Source organism: Mobula hypostoma, chromosome 6 (genome assembly GCF_963921235.1).
Source record: "Mobula hypostoma chromosome 6, sMobHyp1.1, whole genome shotgun sequence".
In the NCBI taxonomy this organism is placed as follows: Eukaryota; Metazoa; Chordata; class Chondrichthyes; order Myliobatiformes; family Myliobatidae; genus Mobula; species Mobula hypostoma.
This window is the reverse complement of record NC_086102.1, coordinates 106,970,571-106,987,020: the sequence shown is the minus strand read 5'-3', so window position 1 is coordinate 106,987,020 and position 16,450 is coordinate 106,970,571. Positions and strand designations below refer to the sequence as shown.

The 16,450-nt window shown below is 44.6% G+C and overlaps 1 protein-coding gene across 4 annotated transcripts in view; it reads left to right on the top strand.

Moving 5' to 3' along the window:
• Positions 1 to 7,643, top strand: part of dnpep (aspartyl aminopeptidase) — a 54,763-nt gene extending 47,120 nt beyond the window's left edge. For all 4 annotated transcript variants that reach the window (XM_063051384.1, XM_063051385.1, XM_063051383.1 and 1 more), the window contains one exon: positions 3,742 to 7,643. In XM_063051384.1, the coding sequence (XP_062907454.1) occupies positions 3,742 to 3,792 (51 nt within the window). In that variant the 3' untranslated portion in view covers positions 3,793 to 7,643. The remainder of the gene's footprint in view (positions 1 to 3,741) is intronic.
• Positions 7,644 to 16,450: the final 8,807 nt, after the last annotated feature.

Genomic DNA, 16,450 nt, shown 5'->3' with positions numbered 1-16,450 from the left:
GGGGATCCTTAACGATGAATGCTGCTAATGCCCACCCTGGAGCTGGCTGTGTTTACAGCCCTCCACAGTGATCCTGTACAATGACTCCTCCATACCAAATACAACTAGTTGGAATGCTCTTCACAGTACATCTGTAGAAATTTGCTAAAGTCTTTGGTGATGTAGCATTAGGGCAAGCGGAGAAGAGATTTACCAGGATGCTTCCTGGACTAGAGAGCATGTCTTGTGAGGATAGGTTGATATATACACATATACAAAGGTTTTTACAAAGAGTAGTGGCTGCATTGCCACGGATGGTTATTTAACTATTAGACTGTCACATGGATGATAGAAAAATAGAGGGCTATGTAGGAGGGAAGGGTTAGATTGATCTTGGAGATGGCTAAGAGGTCAGCACAACATGCTGTGTCTATGTTCTTATTCCTACCATTGGGGAGGAGGTATAGGAGCCTGTAAAGCCACACTCAAATACTTCAGAAATCTGATTGTTGAGGGGAGCAAGCTGTTTCTAAAGGGCTCATGAATCCATAAATGCTACCTTACTATTCCTCTTTTGCATTTTTTATTTTTTATATTGTAACTTAAAGCAATTTTTTCCATTGGGGTTCAACTCCTGCTGCTGTCTGTAAGTTCCCTAGGTGACTGCAAGGGTTTTCTCCAAGTGCTTTATTTCCTCCCACTTTCCAAAGATGTGCAGGTTAAGGTTAGTAAGCTGTGGGCCTGCCATGTTGGTGCCAGGAAGTGTGGCAACATTTGCGGGCTGCCCCCAGCACATCCTTGGACTGTGTTGGTCGATGATGCCAAATGGCACATTTCACTATGGTTTGACAAATAAAGTTAACCTTTAAAACTAATCTTTAAATCTTTTATATTGCTGCCACAAAATAACAAATTTCATGTCATGTCAATGATGAACTTGATTCCTCTCTTATAAGTGCCAAGGAAAATCAGCTTCCTGCAGCAACACAGTACGTTACAAATGCAACAAACATAAGTGAACATAAACTTAGTTTAACATTTATTATACTTGACTTGCACAACAAAATAAACATAAAACTATGGGGGGGAAGGGTTAGATTGATCTCAGGATGGGTTGACACAACATTGTGGGCCGAAGGGCCTATACTGTTCTGTACCCTATTAAAACTAGTACAAGTTGAGAGGGAGAGAAGAAAAAAAATCTTTAACTGGAGGATGGTGGATTTGTGGAATTCATTGCCACAGACGGCTGTGGAAGCCAAGTCATTGGATATATTTAAAACAAAGGTAGATAATTTCTTAAGTAATCAGGGCATCAAAGGTTATGGGGAGAAAGCAGGGGAATAGGGTTGAGATGGGAAATAAATCAGCAGTGATCGACTGGCGGAGCAGACAGGATAGGCCTAATTCTGCTCCTGTGACTTAGTCTTATGGATTTCAGACTGAGGGAAATGGGAAGGACAGATGGGTACAGATGGAAAGGATATGAAGGGATACAAGGACAAGAATTGCACGGATTTATTTCCTTTGGGCAATCTGTGAGCCAGTGTCAGTAGCTTTGTTTGTAATTTAGTGTCATCTCCAGCATGCCAGGAGGGGGCAGTGTTGGTCTGGCACAATGATAGACTCCTCACAGTGCACTGGTGTCTATCACTGAATCGCAGGCCTGTGATGCACCCATGCACATCACAGCAGAAGCCCCAGCAGCAGGTGGCTGCACTCCAGGGCATCTTCTTTGAGGAAAGCATGGTAGTGTAGCAGTTAGCATAACACTATTACAGCACCAACAACCTGGGTTCATTTCTGCCTGTCTGTAAGGAGTTTGTACGTTCGCCCCATGATTGCATAGGTTTCTTCCACATGCTCCAGCCTCCCCTCACATTCCAAAGACGTACGGGTTAGTAGGTTAAATGGTCACAAGGGTGTAATTGGGCAGCCTGGGCTTATTTGGCTCTAAGGGCTTGTTAGCGTGTTGTATGTCTAAATAAAATAAGGTTCAAAGTACACTTATTAGTTAAGTATGTATATCATATACAACCCTGAGATTTGTCATCTTGCAGGCACTCACAAAACAAAAGCACAATAGAACCACTTACAACGCCCCCCCCCCCCACAAAGACCATCAAACACCTAATGTGCGAATAGAAAGAACAAATTGTGCAAACAATATAAAAGTAAAGCAGCACCACTGAACAGGAACTGCAGAGTCTGAGAGCGAGTCCAGTCACAGAGATGGTTCTGTGCTGAGGCGAGTGCTAATGGCTGCAGGCCACAGATGTGGAGTCATAATAATAAATACTTCCTATAAGGAATAAATAATTCAGGATGTCTGCACTCTGCTCCACGCCCTCATAAGTGAATAGTGGCACAATGAATGCAACATGGTGGAGTCGTAGAACAACGCAGACAGATACAAGCCCTTCAGACCTACCTGTCCACAGCACCCACCAACAGAGTCCCAATTCGCCATATCCTATCATCAGTAACCATTTTATGAGGTACCTCATCGATGTAATAGAGTGACCACCATCGGTTTCAAAGTTTGACCTGTTGTGTGTTCATAAATGCTCTTCTGCTGTAATGTGTGGTTATTTGAGTTACTGTCACCTTTCTGTCAGCTTAAACCAGTCTGGCCATTCTCCTCTGACCCCTCTCATTAACAAAGCATTTTTGCCCACAGAACTGCTGCTCACTGGATGTTTTTTTTTTCTTTATTGCACCATTCTCTGCAAACTCTAGATGCCGTAAAAATTGAGAGATCAGCAGTTTCTGAGATACTCAAACTACCCTTTCTGGCAGCAACCATCATTTCACAGTTAGTCACTTCAATCACATTTCTTCCCCATTCAGATGATTGGTCTGAACAACAACTGAACCTCTTGACCAGGTCTGCATGCTTTTATGCACTGAGTTGCTGCCACAATTGATTGGCATTAATGGCCAGGTGTACGGGCGTACTTAATAAAATGGCTACTGAGTGTATAGTCGTGTCTTGGCCCAATTCCCTCTAATCCCCAGCCCTTCATGTACCTATCCAAGTGTTTCTTCAATGATACTATTGTTCTTTCCTTTCTGGTAGTTTGCACAATGCACTCAATACTGTCTATTTTTTTTTAAGTTGCTCCAAATACATGCAAGAGGGAATAGCTTAAGTTATTTTGGTTGACGTGGGCAAGTTCAGAATCAGGTTTATTATTGCTGACATATGTAGTGAAATTTGTTGTTTCGCAGCAACACCAGTAAATACAATTCATGAAAAGTGCTATAAATTACAATAAGAAATGTATTACGAAGTTTAAAAATTTAGTACAAAAGGAGAACAAAAATAGTGAGATAGTGTTCATGGACTGTTTAGAAATCTGGCAGATGGAACAAACCTGTTGGTAAAATGTAGAATATGTGCCATTTTGAGGCATCATGGTTTGAAGATGTCCTTGATGCTGGTGAGGGTTGTTTTCATAATGGAGTTGGCTATGTTTACAACCCTGTGCATTGGGCCCTCCATACCAGATGGTGTTGCAATAAGGTGCAAGATCATAGCAAGGTAGATTGTGAGGTCAAAGTCCTGTGCAGTGCCCCCCCTCCCATAAATAAATAGTGTGAAAATGGAAATAATGAGAGAAGTTCATGGATCATTCAGAAATCTTAAAATGTTGATTGTGTGTTTTCAGGCTCCTGTAGTTCCCCTCTGATGGCAGTAATGATGGTAACTTCCCTTTGAGCCCTGAATGTTGCGATTAACCTCTTGTATTTTCCCCCCAGGGATTCTTCGACTTCTTCCCATCTGTGAACAACAAGCTGATCGTTGACTGACGTCATTCCTTTCCTGTCTCTGGGACTGAAGCCTAACCATAAGTGGTCAATGTCTCCACACTGGACACTCCCACTAATGTGGGATAAGCCCTCATGGCCACCATCCACCTTCCAAAGACAGGCAACGACTCTGATTTAGCAAGGCCTGCAGATTAATCATAGTTACTGTATCACATACAAACTGGTGGAGGAGCAAAGCAGGTCAGGCAGTATTTATTCGGGGAAATAAACAGGCAACAGTTTGGGCCGAGAACCTCCAACAGGACTGGAATGGAAGGGGGAATAAAATGAGAAGCTGGCAGGGCAGAGGTGGAAGAGGTAAAAGGCTGGAAAAGAAGAAACTTGTTTGGAGAAGAAACTGGAACATGGAGGAAAAGGAATGAGGAGGGAAACCAGGTGGAGTGATGGGCAGCAAAGAGAAGGGGATGAGGTTGAAATTACCAGAAGTTGGAGAAATCGATGTTCATGTTGTCAGTTTGTAGAGCACCAAGATGGAATGAGATTTTGCTCCTCCAGCCTGAGTGTGGCCTCATAGTGGCAGTAAATGAGATCTTGTATCTATAATACTACAAGACATGGGAGCAGAATTAGGCCATTCAGCCCATCAAGTCTGCTCCACCATTCCATTATGGCTGATCCCAGATCCCACTCAGCCCCATACACCTGCCTTCTCGCCGTATCCTTTGATGCCCCGACTGATCAGGGAACGATCAACTTCTGCCTTAAATATACCCGTGGACATGGTGTGCATCACAGTCTGCGGCAACAGAGCATTCCACAGATTTGCTACTCTGACTAAAAATATTCCTCCCTACCTCTGTTCTAAAAGGTCACCCCTCAGTTTTGAGACATGCTGTCCAGTTCTGGATACCCCACCATAGGAAACATCCTCTCCACATCCACCCTGTCTAGTCCTTCAGCATTTGGTAGGCTTCAATGAAATGCCCCTGCATTCTTCAAAATTCCAAAGAGTACAGGCCTAAAGCTGCCAAACGCTTCTCATATGTTAACTCCTTCATTCCCAGAATCATCCTCGTGAACCTCCTCTGGAATCTCTCCAATGACAACACATCCTGTCTGAGATATGAGGCCCAAAACCATTGTCGATGCTCCAAGTGTTACCTGACTCGTGTATTGTAAAGCCTCAGCATTATCTCTTTGCTTCTATGTTCTATTCCCCTTGAAATAAATGCCAACATTGCATTTGCCGCCTTTACCACAGACTCAACCAGTAAATTAACCTCCTGGGAGTCTTGCACAAGGACTTCTAAGTCCCTCTGCACCTCTGATGTTTGAACCTTCTCCCATTTAGATAGTCTCTACTATTGTTCCTTTTACCAAAATGCATTATCATGCATTTCTCAACACTATACCATGTGCCACTTTTTTGCCCATTCTTCCAATTTGTCTAAGTCCTGCTGCCCCTCCACCTATCTTCATATTGTCTGCAAACTTTGCCACAAAGCCATCAATTACATGGTCCAGATCATTGACAAACAATGTGAAAAGTAGTGGTCCCAATACTGAACCCCTAGGAACACTGCTGGTCACTGGCAGCCAATCAGAAAAGGCCCTCTTTATTCCCACTCGTTGCCTGTTCCCTGTCAGCCATTCCTATATCCATGCCAGTATCTTTCCTGTAACGCCATAGGATTTTATCTTGTTAGCAGCCTCGTGTGGCATCTTATCAGGTGCCTTCTGAAAACATGTATCAACGTGTTGGAATTTGAATTCAAATGGAATTACAATTGGAAGATCCTGTTTTTTGTGGCAACTGCAGCAAAGTCACTTGATGAAGTAGTCCCCCAATCTACAGTGCATTGATCTGAAATGTCAATTGTTTATTTCTCTCCATATATACTGCCCAACTTGCTGAGCTCCTCCAGAGGTTTTTGTTTGTTGCTCTAGACATCTGCATTGTTTATGATCTGTGGGGAGTGGAGGAATTACTGAAATTTCAGGGTCCTGATGCAGGGGTTCAACCCAGAATGTCAATAATTTCTTTCATCCCATACAGCTGCTTGATCCATTGAGTTCCTTCAGCACATTATTTGTTGCTTTGAAAAAGCTTCCATTTAACCTCCTCAACTAATCTCTCATAACTGCTACACATTTATTTTCAACATTCCAAGGATTTGATGGCTGTCTTAAGAATTTCTCCACACCTCAGTTTTAAATGACCAGCCCTTTACTTTGTAGCTGTCTCCCCTTGTTCATGAGTCTCAACAAAAAAATTTTTAGACTATAAGATGTAGGAGCAGAATTAGGCCATTTGGCCCATTGAGTCTGCTCCACCATTCCATTAAAGCTGATTTATTATCCCTCTTAACCTCTATTTAAAATGGAGGTTGATAATTTTTTAATTTGTAAGGGTGTTAAAGGCGACAGCTGTGTAGGGATGGGGTTCGTATTCTGGAGATGGAAAGAACAACCAGAAGGCAGCAGAAGAGAGCCAGGAGAAATGCAGCCATGGTTGCCACCACTACCACATATACATGTCCCACCTGCAATAGAGCTTGTGGGTTCAGGATCGGACTGTATAGTCATCAAAGATCTCACCGTTAAAGGAGTGGACGTCGTCATTGGATTTCGATGGACAACCGAAGATGAAGAAGAGATCCTTTAACACCCTTACAAATTAAGAACCTATCAACCTCCACTTTAAATATACCCAATGGCCTCCACAAATTCACTACCCTCCAGCTAAAGAAATACTTACTCATCTCTTTTCTAAAGGGATGTCCTTGTATTCGGAGTCTGTGCCCTCTGGTCCTAGATTCTCCCACTCTAGGAAACATCCTCTCCACGTCTACTCTGTTTAGGCCTTTCAATATTTGATTGGCTGCAATGAGATCCCTAATCATTCTTGTAAATTCCAGCTATTATAAGCCCAGAACCATCAAATGCTCGTCATACCATCAAATGCTTTCCATTCCCAGGATAATTTTAGGCAGTAAAATTTTTGGACAAATACTGCAGATGCTGGAACCCAGAACAACAAAAGTGGATCGGGAAACATCTGTGGTGTAGGGGGAGGAATTTTTGTATTTTGAGTTGAAGCCCTCTATCAAGACTGATGCATTGTTCCAACCTGAAATATTGAAAAATCCTTGTCTTCCTTCAGATGTCTTTCAACCCACTGAGTAGATTTTTGTTGCTGATTTAGGGATTTTTGTACATTTTAGTGAGATAACAGGATCATTTTTCTGTACTCTAGAGATAATAAGTCCATTTGACTCAATCTCCTTCCACAGGACAAGTCTTACCTCCAAGGAATCAATCTAATGAACCAAAGTTACACTATCAGTAATCCTGTTCTTACTCAGGCAAGGAGACAAAAGCTCCTCTCCATTCTAGGTGTGATCTCACCAGAGCTCCATGCCATCCTATAATGTCATCTGTATTTAACATTGAAGGCCAGCATTCGCCTTCCTGACTCTCCCATGCACCAGGGGGGTCATTGGTTTTCTGTCTTGGTGGAACAAAGAATTTCCATTGATGGCTGTTTTGTCTCGGAATGGCTGGAAGAGTGTTCTAGCTAGAGTCAAAACTGGTGAGGTAATCTCTCCTGAATTAGTGAGGCTGCATCGTGGTTGGAGCTGGAAATGAGGTTGTTCAGAATTTAATGTTGCATCACTATGGTCCTCCTGACTGGGTGGTGCTGTGGTGCAACTCAGATCCTATACCTAGTCAATCAGTAACCTCCCTGTGGTGGAAAAGTCAACTGCAGTTACAAGCCCGGTTTCTAAGTGACACAAATAATCACTGTCCTGAAGATGAAAAGCTCTATTTTTATCTTAATGTATTGCTTCTTAAACGATCAATAAACTTTGAAACTCAGTGTTCAATCCTGATTGGTTATTGCTTTGAGTTTACCCATTCTCTGGGTGCTTCAGTTACCTTGTACATCCAATGTTCAGCAGATCATTACATTAATTGCCCTTGCTGTGTAGGGTAATTTAATTGGTGGAAACGTACATAATTCACAACCACTGACATTGAGCTGGGATCTCACTTTAGGAGGCTGGTTGGATGTGATGACGTTTCAGCATGCTTTTACGTTTAGGTTTTGGAGTTCAATAAAATGTGTTACAGGTTTCATTAAACAAAATGGTTTTATTTGTGAAAACCTATGTTGGTGACCCCAATGATCTAGGATGATTCCAGAGCTATTGAATAAGTCATTCCTCCTCCTCTCTCTACCTGAATTAGCCCAGTCAGTAAGGCCCCCAATGTAAAGATGTCTGCTGCTGCTGTGAAAAAGACAATACCAGTCCTGTGCTTTTACCATGTGCTCTTTCGTACAAACACTAGAAAGTGCCGACGGCCTTGCAGCTTCAAAAGTGCCAGCACATCAGGACATCAGAGGTCTGTGAATGCCGTGGGTGCCAGCTGCCAGAGTTATCTAGTGATGAGAAGGCAGAGTGCCAAAACCTCACTGGAGGCAGCCAATGGCAGCAAGATACAGACCTGCAGGACATGACAGGTGCTCCTCTGCTTACGTGAGCAGCATTGCACATGGAGACTTCATCATGGCTGAAGTGGCCAGACCTCTGCTCAGTGCAGATTTCCTGTGTGCCCAAGGACTATTAGTTGATCTTAAGAACTGCGGCTTGTGGATGCCAAGGACTTTGGGTCGTTACCCAGTAAGTTCCCCATGACTCTGGCAAGCGTCTGCACCAGTGTATGCAAGTTTACTCGACTGCTGGGTGAATTCCCAGACCTCTCCAAGCCCACATTTTCCACTACAATCACAAACCATTGGTTTGAGCACCACATCCAACAACTGGCCCACCAGTCTATGGCCAGGTGCTGAGACTGGATCCAGAAAAGCTGGCATCCACAAAGGCTGAGTTTGCCAACATGGAAACATTGCATGCCAGTTGAATAGCCCTGGGCATCACCCCTCCATATAATGCCCAAGTCTGCAGTAGTTGCTTCCCATTGTTATCCGCTCCCACATATTCAGGACTTTACAGCTCCTTCTAGACCCACCATCTAGAAGGACGAGAACAGCAGACACCTGGGAAAGCCACCACTTGGAAATCCACCTTCATGTTACTCGCCATCCTGACTTGGAAACATATCGCCGTTCCTTTATTGTCACTGGGTCAAAATCATGGAATTCCCTTCCTAACAGCACTGTGGGTATACCTACACCTCAGGGTCTGCAGCAGTTCAAGAAGACAGCTCATCACCACATTCTCAAGGGCAACTAAGAATGGGCAATAAATGCTGGTGACGCCCACATCCTGTAAATGAATGAATATATAAAGAAATTTAGCTAGAAAGTTAATTTTTTTCCAATGTCAATCTAATTGGGGGCTACCATCAGGTGCCTGTGTGCTCGGAAGACTTTCTCAAAACAGCTGTGATAAACCCATTTGGCCTCTTTGAGCTTCTGCACATGTTGTTTGGGCTGAAAAATACAGCACAGACTTTCCAATGGCTGATGGACTCTGTATTGAAAGACTTGGATTTTCTTTTCGTTTACCTGGATGACATACTTGTCGCCAGCGCATCCAAATCCAAACACACATCTCACTTCCGCACGCTCTTCAAGCATTTAAGCCAGCATGGGTTGATTATTAACCGTGCTAAATGCCTGTTTGGGCTGTTGACGTTTGACTTTCTTGGCCATCGCATCCCCACAGAAGTTGTAAAAACCCCTCCCATTAAAAATAACTGCTATTGGGGATTTCCTACTGCCCCACACTACAAAAAAACTACAGGAGTTTTTGGGTGTGGTAAATTTGTCTCACCGCTTCATTTCACGAGCTGCCGAACTTCTGCTCCCCCTGATTAGCACGCTTAAAGGCAATACTGTACCCCTAATCAGGTGCTAGACTGGTCAGCAGACATGACCAGGGCATTTGATGATGCCAAATGAGCTCTTTCCAACAGAACCCTACAGGCGCACCCGCTCCCCAACACACCCACAAGCATTACTGATGCTTCAGACTATGCTGTGAGTGCCCCGCACGAACAGTTCATCAGAGGCATGTGGCAGCCGGCAGCTCTGACACCCGAAAGGAAGTACAGCACATTTGGCCATGAGCTTCTTGGTCTCTGCTTGTCCATCATTTTTGTTTTCTTCCAGATGGTCGGCATTTCACCGTGTTTGTTGACCACAAACCCCTTGTGCACGCGATGGCCAAAATATCAGACAATTGGTCTACACAGCAGCAATGCCAACTGACCTACATAGAGTTCACAACTGATATACAACATTTGGGGAGATGTAATGCCAGTGCTGTGGCTGATTGCCTCTTACAGCCAACCACTGAGGCCATACACGTATGGGTTGACTATGCCGGCATGGCAGCCAACCAAGTTACTACTCAGAGGTCCAGGCTGACTGAACAACATGGCTGACATTAAGTTCTGGGAAGCTGGGGTTTCTCTCCTGTGCAATGTCTGAACCGGTCACCCTCACCCCATCGTATCCACAAACTGGCGCGGACTGTTTTCGACTCCATAAATGATCTCGCATCCAGGCCGGAAGGCCTCAAGAAACTGGTTGCACTAATGTTTAGCACGGCCTCAGAAGTGACGGGTGTAATTGGACTGCAGTTTGTGTGGAGTGACTACAGGCAAAAATTATCTGTCAATCTCAGGTGCTATTGGCACCTTTTGAGGTCCCTGAGTGACAGTTCGACCACGTCAATGTGGACCTTGTTGGTCTTCTTTCTAGCCCCCCCCAAAACCCCCGGCGGTACCATGGTAAACCATACCACCAGGTGGCCAGAGGTCATCCCTCTAGCATCGATGGCCGCAGAGGTGGCTCAGATGTTCATCAGCACCTGGGTTGTTCAGATTGGCACCCGATCTGCTATTTCCTCTGACCACGGTCCCCAGTGAGTTTCAGACCTCCGCGCTGAGATGACCCAAAGCCTCAGCATAAGGCTGTATCGCACTCAGTCCAATGGCCTATGAGAGCAGTTTAACCACTCCATAAAGGCTGCTCTGAGGGCTTCCCTGATCGATGAGTATTGGCGTAATGATCTCCCATGGACCCTGGGGCTGAGAACTGCTCCAAAAGAGGACTTGCAGCCATCCACAGCTAAGTTGGTTTACGGGCAGCTGTTACGAGTGCCAGGTGATTTCATTCCTAACACCACGGCCCCCTGACCGGCCTCTCAACAGCGTTCCACCCTCCTCAGTAAATTCAATTCCTTTTCACCTATTCCTACCTCCTATCATGACGTACAGCACTCCTGGGCTCCTGTTGACCCACATTCCACCTCGTTTGTTTTCTTCTGCCATGACACACATCAACATCCCCTTGGGGGCCCTTTCAGTATTTTGGCATAGGGAGAAAAGACTTTTATGATGAGAGGGTAAGCCTGCATACAGCCCAACAAGATCTGAAGTATTCTACTGCCCTGCCCCTGCTGTCACAACATGACCAAGCACCTGTCAATACAGCTCTGGACGAGCCAGTGGCATCTGCTCCAACCATGGGCACAGGACCTTGGCCGGGCAGCTCGTCTAAGCTCCAGACAGGCTCACAATGCCGGTTTCAGTGAATTCTGGGGGTCCTATGTAGAGTAATATAATGTGGGGGGGGAATACATTATTCACAACCACTGACATTGAGTTGGGGTTTTGCTCTAAGAGGCTGGTCTGATGTGATTACATTGTTATGCAAGGATTCTTAGGTCGTTTTTGTGTTTAGGTTTTGGAGTTCAGTAAAATGTGTTGCAGGTTTTACTAAACATAGAATGCCTCACTTTCATCTGCGAAAACTTACAAGGGCTTTAGAATGGTAACTTCCACTGGGTGTATTTCAGCGGAGGTTGATAGGTTCTTGATTAGTAAGAGTATCAAAGGTTGTGGAGAGAAGGCAGGAGAATGGGGTGGCGGTGATGATAAGTCAGCCATGATGGAATGGTAGAGCAAACTCGATGGGTCTACTATGTCTTATGGTCTAATATTTTACCTTTTTAAAAAAATATTTAGAGATACAGCACAGTAATAGGTTCTTCAGGAACCCATGCTGCCTAATTGCATGCATGACTAATTAACCTACTAACCCATACGTCTTTGAAGTGTAGGAGGAAACTGGAGCACCCGGAGGAAACCTGCACAGCCGTGGGAAGAACGTAGGAACTCCTTACAGAGAACTATGGAGTTGAACCCTGGTCGCTGGCACTGTGATAATGTTACCACACCACCCACAAAGTTTTGATTCCTGCCTTCGTAAAATGCACGGTTGAAGAATTGTTGTTAACGTCAAGTTAAATAGATGTTGACAACAATTCTCCAACTGAAGCCCTTGTTATTACAGTTCAGCATGGACTGGATGGACTAGGGGGCTTGTTTCTGTGCTGTGCTGGTGTGGACATTGCAACACAGGACAAGCTCTTTGGTCCGTGATGTTGTGCTGACCTTTTAAACTACCCCAAGATCAATCTAACTCTTCCCTCACACATAGCCCTCCATTTTTCTTTCATCAAGGTGCCTATCTGTTTTTTTTAAATGTCCCTAATGTATCGGTCTTACCCCTGGCAGGGATGTTCTATGCACTCACCTGCTCACCACTCTCTGAGTAAAATAAAGTAAGTAGCCTCTGACATTTTCCCTCCCCACCCCCTTATTCTTTCAATTCCCCGCCCCCACTTCAATTACCTTAAAATTATACTCCTTCATATTAGCCATTTTGACCCTGGGAAAAATGTCTCTGGCTATGCACTTGAACTGTTTTCCAATTATCCAGTATATCTCTATTGAGTCACCTCTCAACCTCTTTCACTCTAAAGGGAAAAGTCCTAGCTCATACAACCTAAAGATAAAGATTTCCAGAGGACAAGGTACCTGGTCCAGATGGGATATATGCTAGGTTCCTATAGGATGTAAGGAAGAGAATGAGAGATTATCTGGCTGTAAACTTCTGAATATTTAAATACACCTGTGTTTTGGAAAATTGCAATATCTATCCCTTACTTAATATGTAGAATTAATCAATATTTTTTGATCAGGCACAAAACCTAGACACAATCAGGAGAGTGTTAATAGTTGCTTGAATAGGTGTGTAACACACACAAAATGAGGAGGAATTTCTTTAACCAGAGGGTGGTGAATCTATAGAACTCATATACCCAAATCATTGGGTATATTTAAAGTGACCTTTGGTAGGTTCTTGTTTTGGGCAGGTGGGGCTCATCAGCCTCGGACGGCAGCCCGCCTAGGAGAAGGAAAACTCTGATTTTAAACCTCCGCTGCCTTGTGGCCGTACCCACCCATGGGAAAGGCTTTGGGAGTGAACCTCGAGGAAGAAATCTGGAGCCGGGGTCCCTAAGGCAGTTTGATGTTGTTTACAACTTCACTCTGGCAGCCTCTGTGACGATACTGGTGCCAAGCTGTATCAGTGCTTGCCCTTCCCTTGGCCTAAATCAGTGACGTGGAGAGGGAGAACCAGCTGCATGGGCAACAGCCAGTTCTTCAAATCTTCCCACCCAGGCTTGCACCCTGGAGAGGACACAGTCCACCAGAGGAGCAAACCCATGAACCCCTGCTATTGTCAGCTACCTACTACATAATAGGTTCTTGATTAGTAAGAGTGTCAAAGGTTACTGGGAGAAGGCAGGAGACTGGGATTGAGAGGGCTAATAAATCAGCAATGTTAGAATGGTGGAACAGACTTAATGGGGCAAATGGCCTAATTTTGCTCCTATGCCTTATGGTCCTTTGGTCTAAAATGCTGGAGGAACTCAACATGTCAGGCAGCACCTATGGAGGGGAATAAACAGTTGAAGTTTCAGGCCCGAATCCTTCATCAGGTCCTTGGCCCAAAATATTGACTATTTATTCCCCTCCACAGATGCTGCCCATCTTGTTGAGTTCCTCCAGCATTTAGTGTTGTTGCTTAAGATTTCCAGCGTCTCTTGTGTTCACAGACAGGTGTGGATTGTGTGAGAAAGCTACGGTCTAAGTATATTCCATAGATTTGTCCAAAGGTAAATCATTAAATGTAAATTGAGCCAAATTAATAAGGTCGTTATTTAATGAGGGAATGGAGGGAATCAATGAAGGAAACATGGTTGAAAGGGTATTCGATAAGCTGCCACATAATTGGTATCTTATTAAAATTGAAGGAACTGGAATGTAAGGGACTCTAACAGCAAGGATGGCAAATTAGCTCAGCAGTGGAAGAAACAGAGATTAGTCATGGAAGATGGATTTTCAGACCACAGAAGTGAACAGTGGAATTCTCTAGGGATCAGTAACTGTATCCCTTCACCTATAAAAACAGGGACGTAATGCTGAACTTTCCTAAGATATTGGTCAGACTGCACTTGGAGTATAGTGAGCAGTTTGGGGCCCCTTGTCTAAGAAAGGCATCGGAGCTGGTCCAGAGGGGCTTTATGAGATTGATCCCAGAGATGATAGGGTTAACATACACAGTGTGTTTGATGGCTCTGGGTCTGTTCTTGCTGGAGTTTAGAAGAATGAGGAGTCATTCTCATTGAAGCCTATCAAATATTGAAGAGCCTAGATAGAGTGAACATTTTACAGGGTGTTTCCTATGGTGGGGGAGTCAAGGACCAGAGGGTATCGCCTTGGGAGAGAAGGATGTCTGTTTAGAACAGAGATGAGGAGGAATTTCTTTAGCCAGAAGGTGGTAATCTGTGGAATTCATTGCCACAGATGGCTGTTGAGGCCGTCATTGAGTGTACTTAAGGCGGTGTTTGATAGGTCCTTAATTAGTAAAGGCATCAAAAATTATGAGGGAAGGTGGGAGAGTGGGGTTGAGAGGGATAATAAATCAGCCATGATAGAACGGTGGAGAAGACTAGATGGGTCAAATGACCTAATTTGTTCCTATGTCCATGTTCTATGTCCTAATATAAACTGGGACCACCGTAGTGCAAGGGGATTAGATGGGGGCAGAATTTGTTTAGTGTATCCAGGAAGGTTTCATAAATCAATATGTGAATGGTCCAACGAGAAGAGGGGATGTTGTGGACTTGGTGTTGGGTAATGAGCCTACCAGGTGACTGACCTTTCAGCGGGTGACCAGTTAGGGAATAGTGACCACAGCTCCTTAACTTTCAGGATAGCTATAGATAAGGACAGGTATGGTCCTTGTGGGAGAGTTCTAAATTGGAGTAGGGCAAATTTTGAGACATTGGGCAGGCATCAAAATGGTTGTTGTGATGTGTCTAGTGTAGTGGTGTAGTGGGTCATGTTTGTCACTCTCACTTTTGGCTTTCACCACTGGCTAGCAGTCTTGCAAAAAGGAGAGCTGAATTTGCAAGTCTCTCCCTGCCGGTACATAGCCCATCCAACGGCAAGCCTCGTGTAATGCCTCCTCGCTGGTGACACGCAGAAACTGGAACTCCTTTCGGACTCGGGCTGAACTACAGGGGACAGGGATGAGGTCTAGCCCCTGCACACACAGCACGCAGGCCCATCCAGAATGTGTGACGTGCCCTGGTGAACCAGATCCCCAGCTATGGGTAAGTAACCCCACTTCCTTGTGGGCAGCCTCTGGAGAGACAAAGGCTATGGTAGTAAACCGACAGCAAATCCTGAATGGAGCCCCTAAGGTGGCTGGACCTTATTGAACATCCTTCCAGCAGCTCCTGCAGCCAAGCTGGTGCCAAACGTATTGCTTCATAAGCTTTCCTTTGGACTAACTGTTGAGGCTGAGGGGGCAATCTTGATGACCAGGCATCTCAGGGTCTCCATACCTTCTGCCCAGGCTTGTGAAGATGATCATCACCCATTGTCCTTCAAGACAGACGGGTGCCAACCAGGCAGGACTAAGAAGGGTTAATTGGGAACGTGTTTTTTTTTTCTGGCAAGTCCACATCAGACACGTGGAGGGTGATTCCAGATCAATTTCACAGAGTACAGGAAGGGTATGGTCCTTTTAGAAGGAAGGACAGGGATGGAAAGATAAGATAACCTCGGATGTCCAGAGAGGTGATGAATTTAGTCAAGGAAAAGGAGAACTATGTAAAGCTTCGGAAATGAGGATCAAACAAGGCATGTGAGGAGTATAAAGAAGCCAGAAAAGAACTAAAGAAGGGGATTAGGAAAGCCAGGAGGGGCCAAGAAAAGTCTTTGCCAAGTAGGATTAAGGTGAATTTCATGGCATTCTAAGCATACATCAAGAGTAAGAGGATAACGTGGGAGAGTTTGGGACCACTCAAGGATAAAGAGGGAGGCATTTGCTTGGATGTGGAGAATGTGAGTGAGGTACTTAATGAGTACTTTGCTTCAGTATTTACCTAGGAAAGGATATGGAGGACCAGGAGATCGGTGTTGAGTGTATAAGTACGTCAGGCATTCAGAGGTCAAGGAGGAGGAAGTGTTGGGCTCCTAATGAGTGTTAAGGTGGATAAGTCTCCAGGGCCTGATGGGATTTACCCCAGGTTATTGAAGGAGGCAAGAGACGAGATTGCTAATGAAATATAGCAGCAGGTGTGCCTTCTTTGTAATTGCATCAGTATCTTTGGCCCAGGGTATATCTTCAGAAATGTTGACACCTGGGAATTTGAAGCTGCTCAGACATTTCAATGAAGACTAGTGTGTGTTCCCTTGACTTCCTCTTCCTGAAGTCCACAATCTGGCCCTTGGTCTGGCTGATGTTCAGTGCAAGGTTGCTGTGGCAACACCACTTGACCAGCCAGTCAATTAAATCTCACTC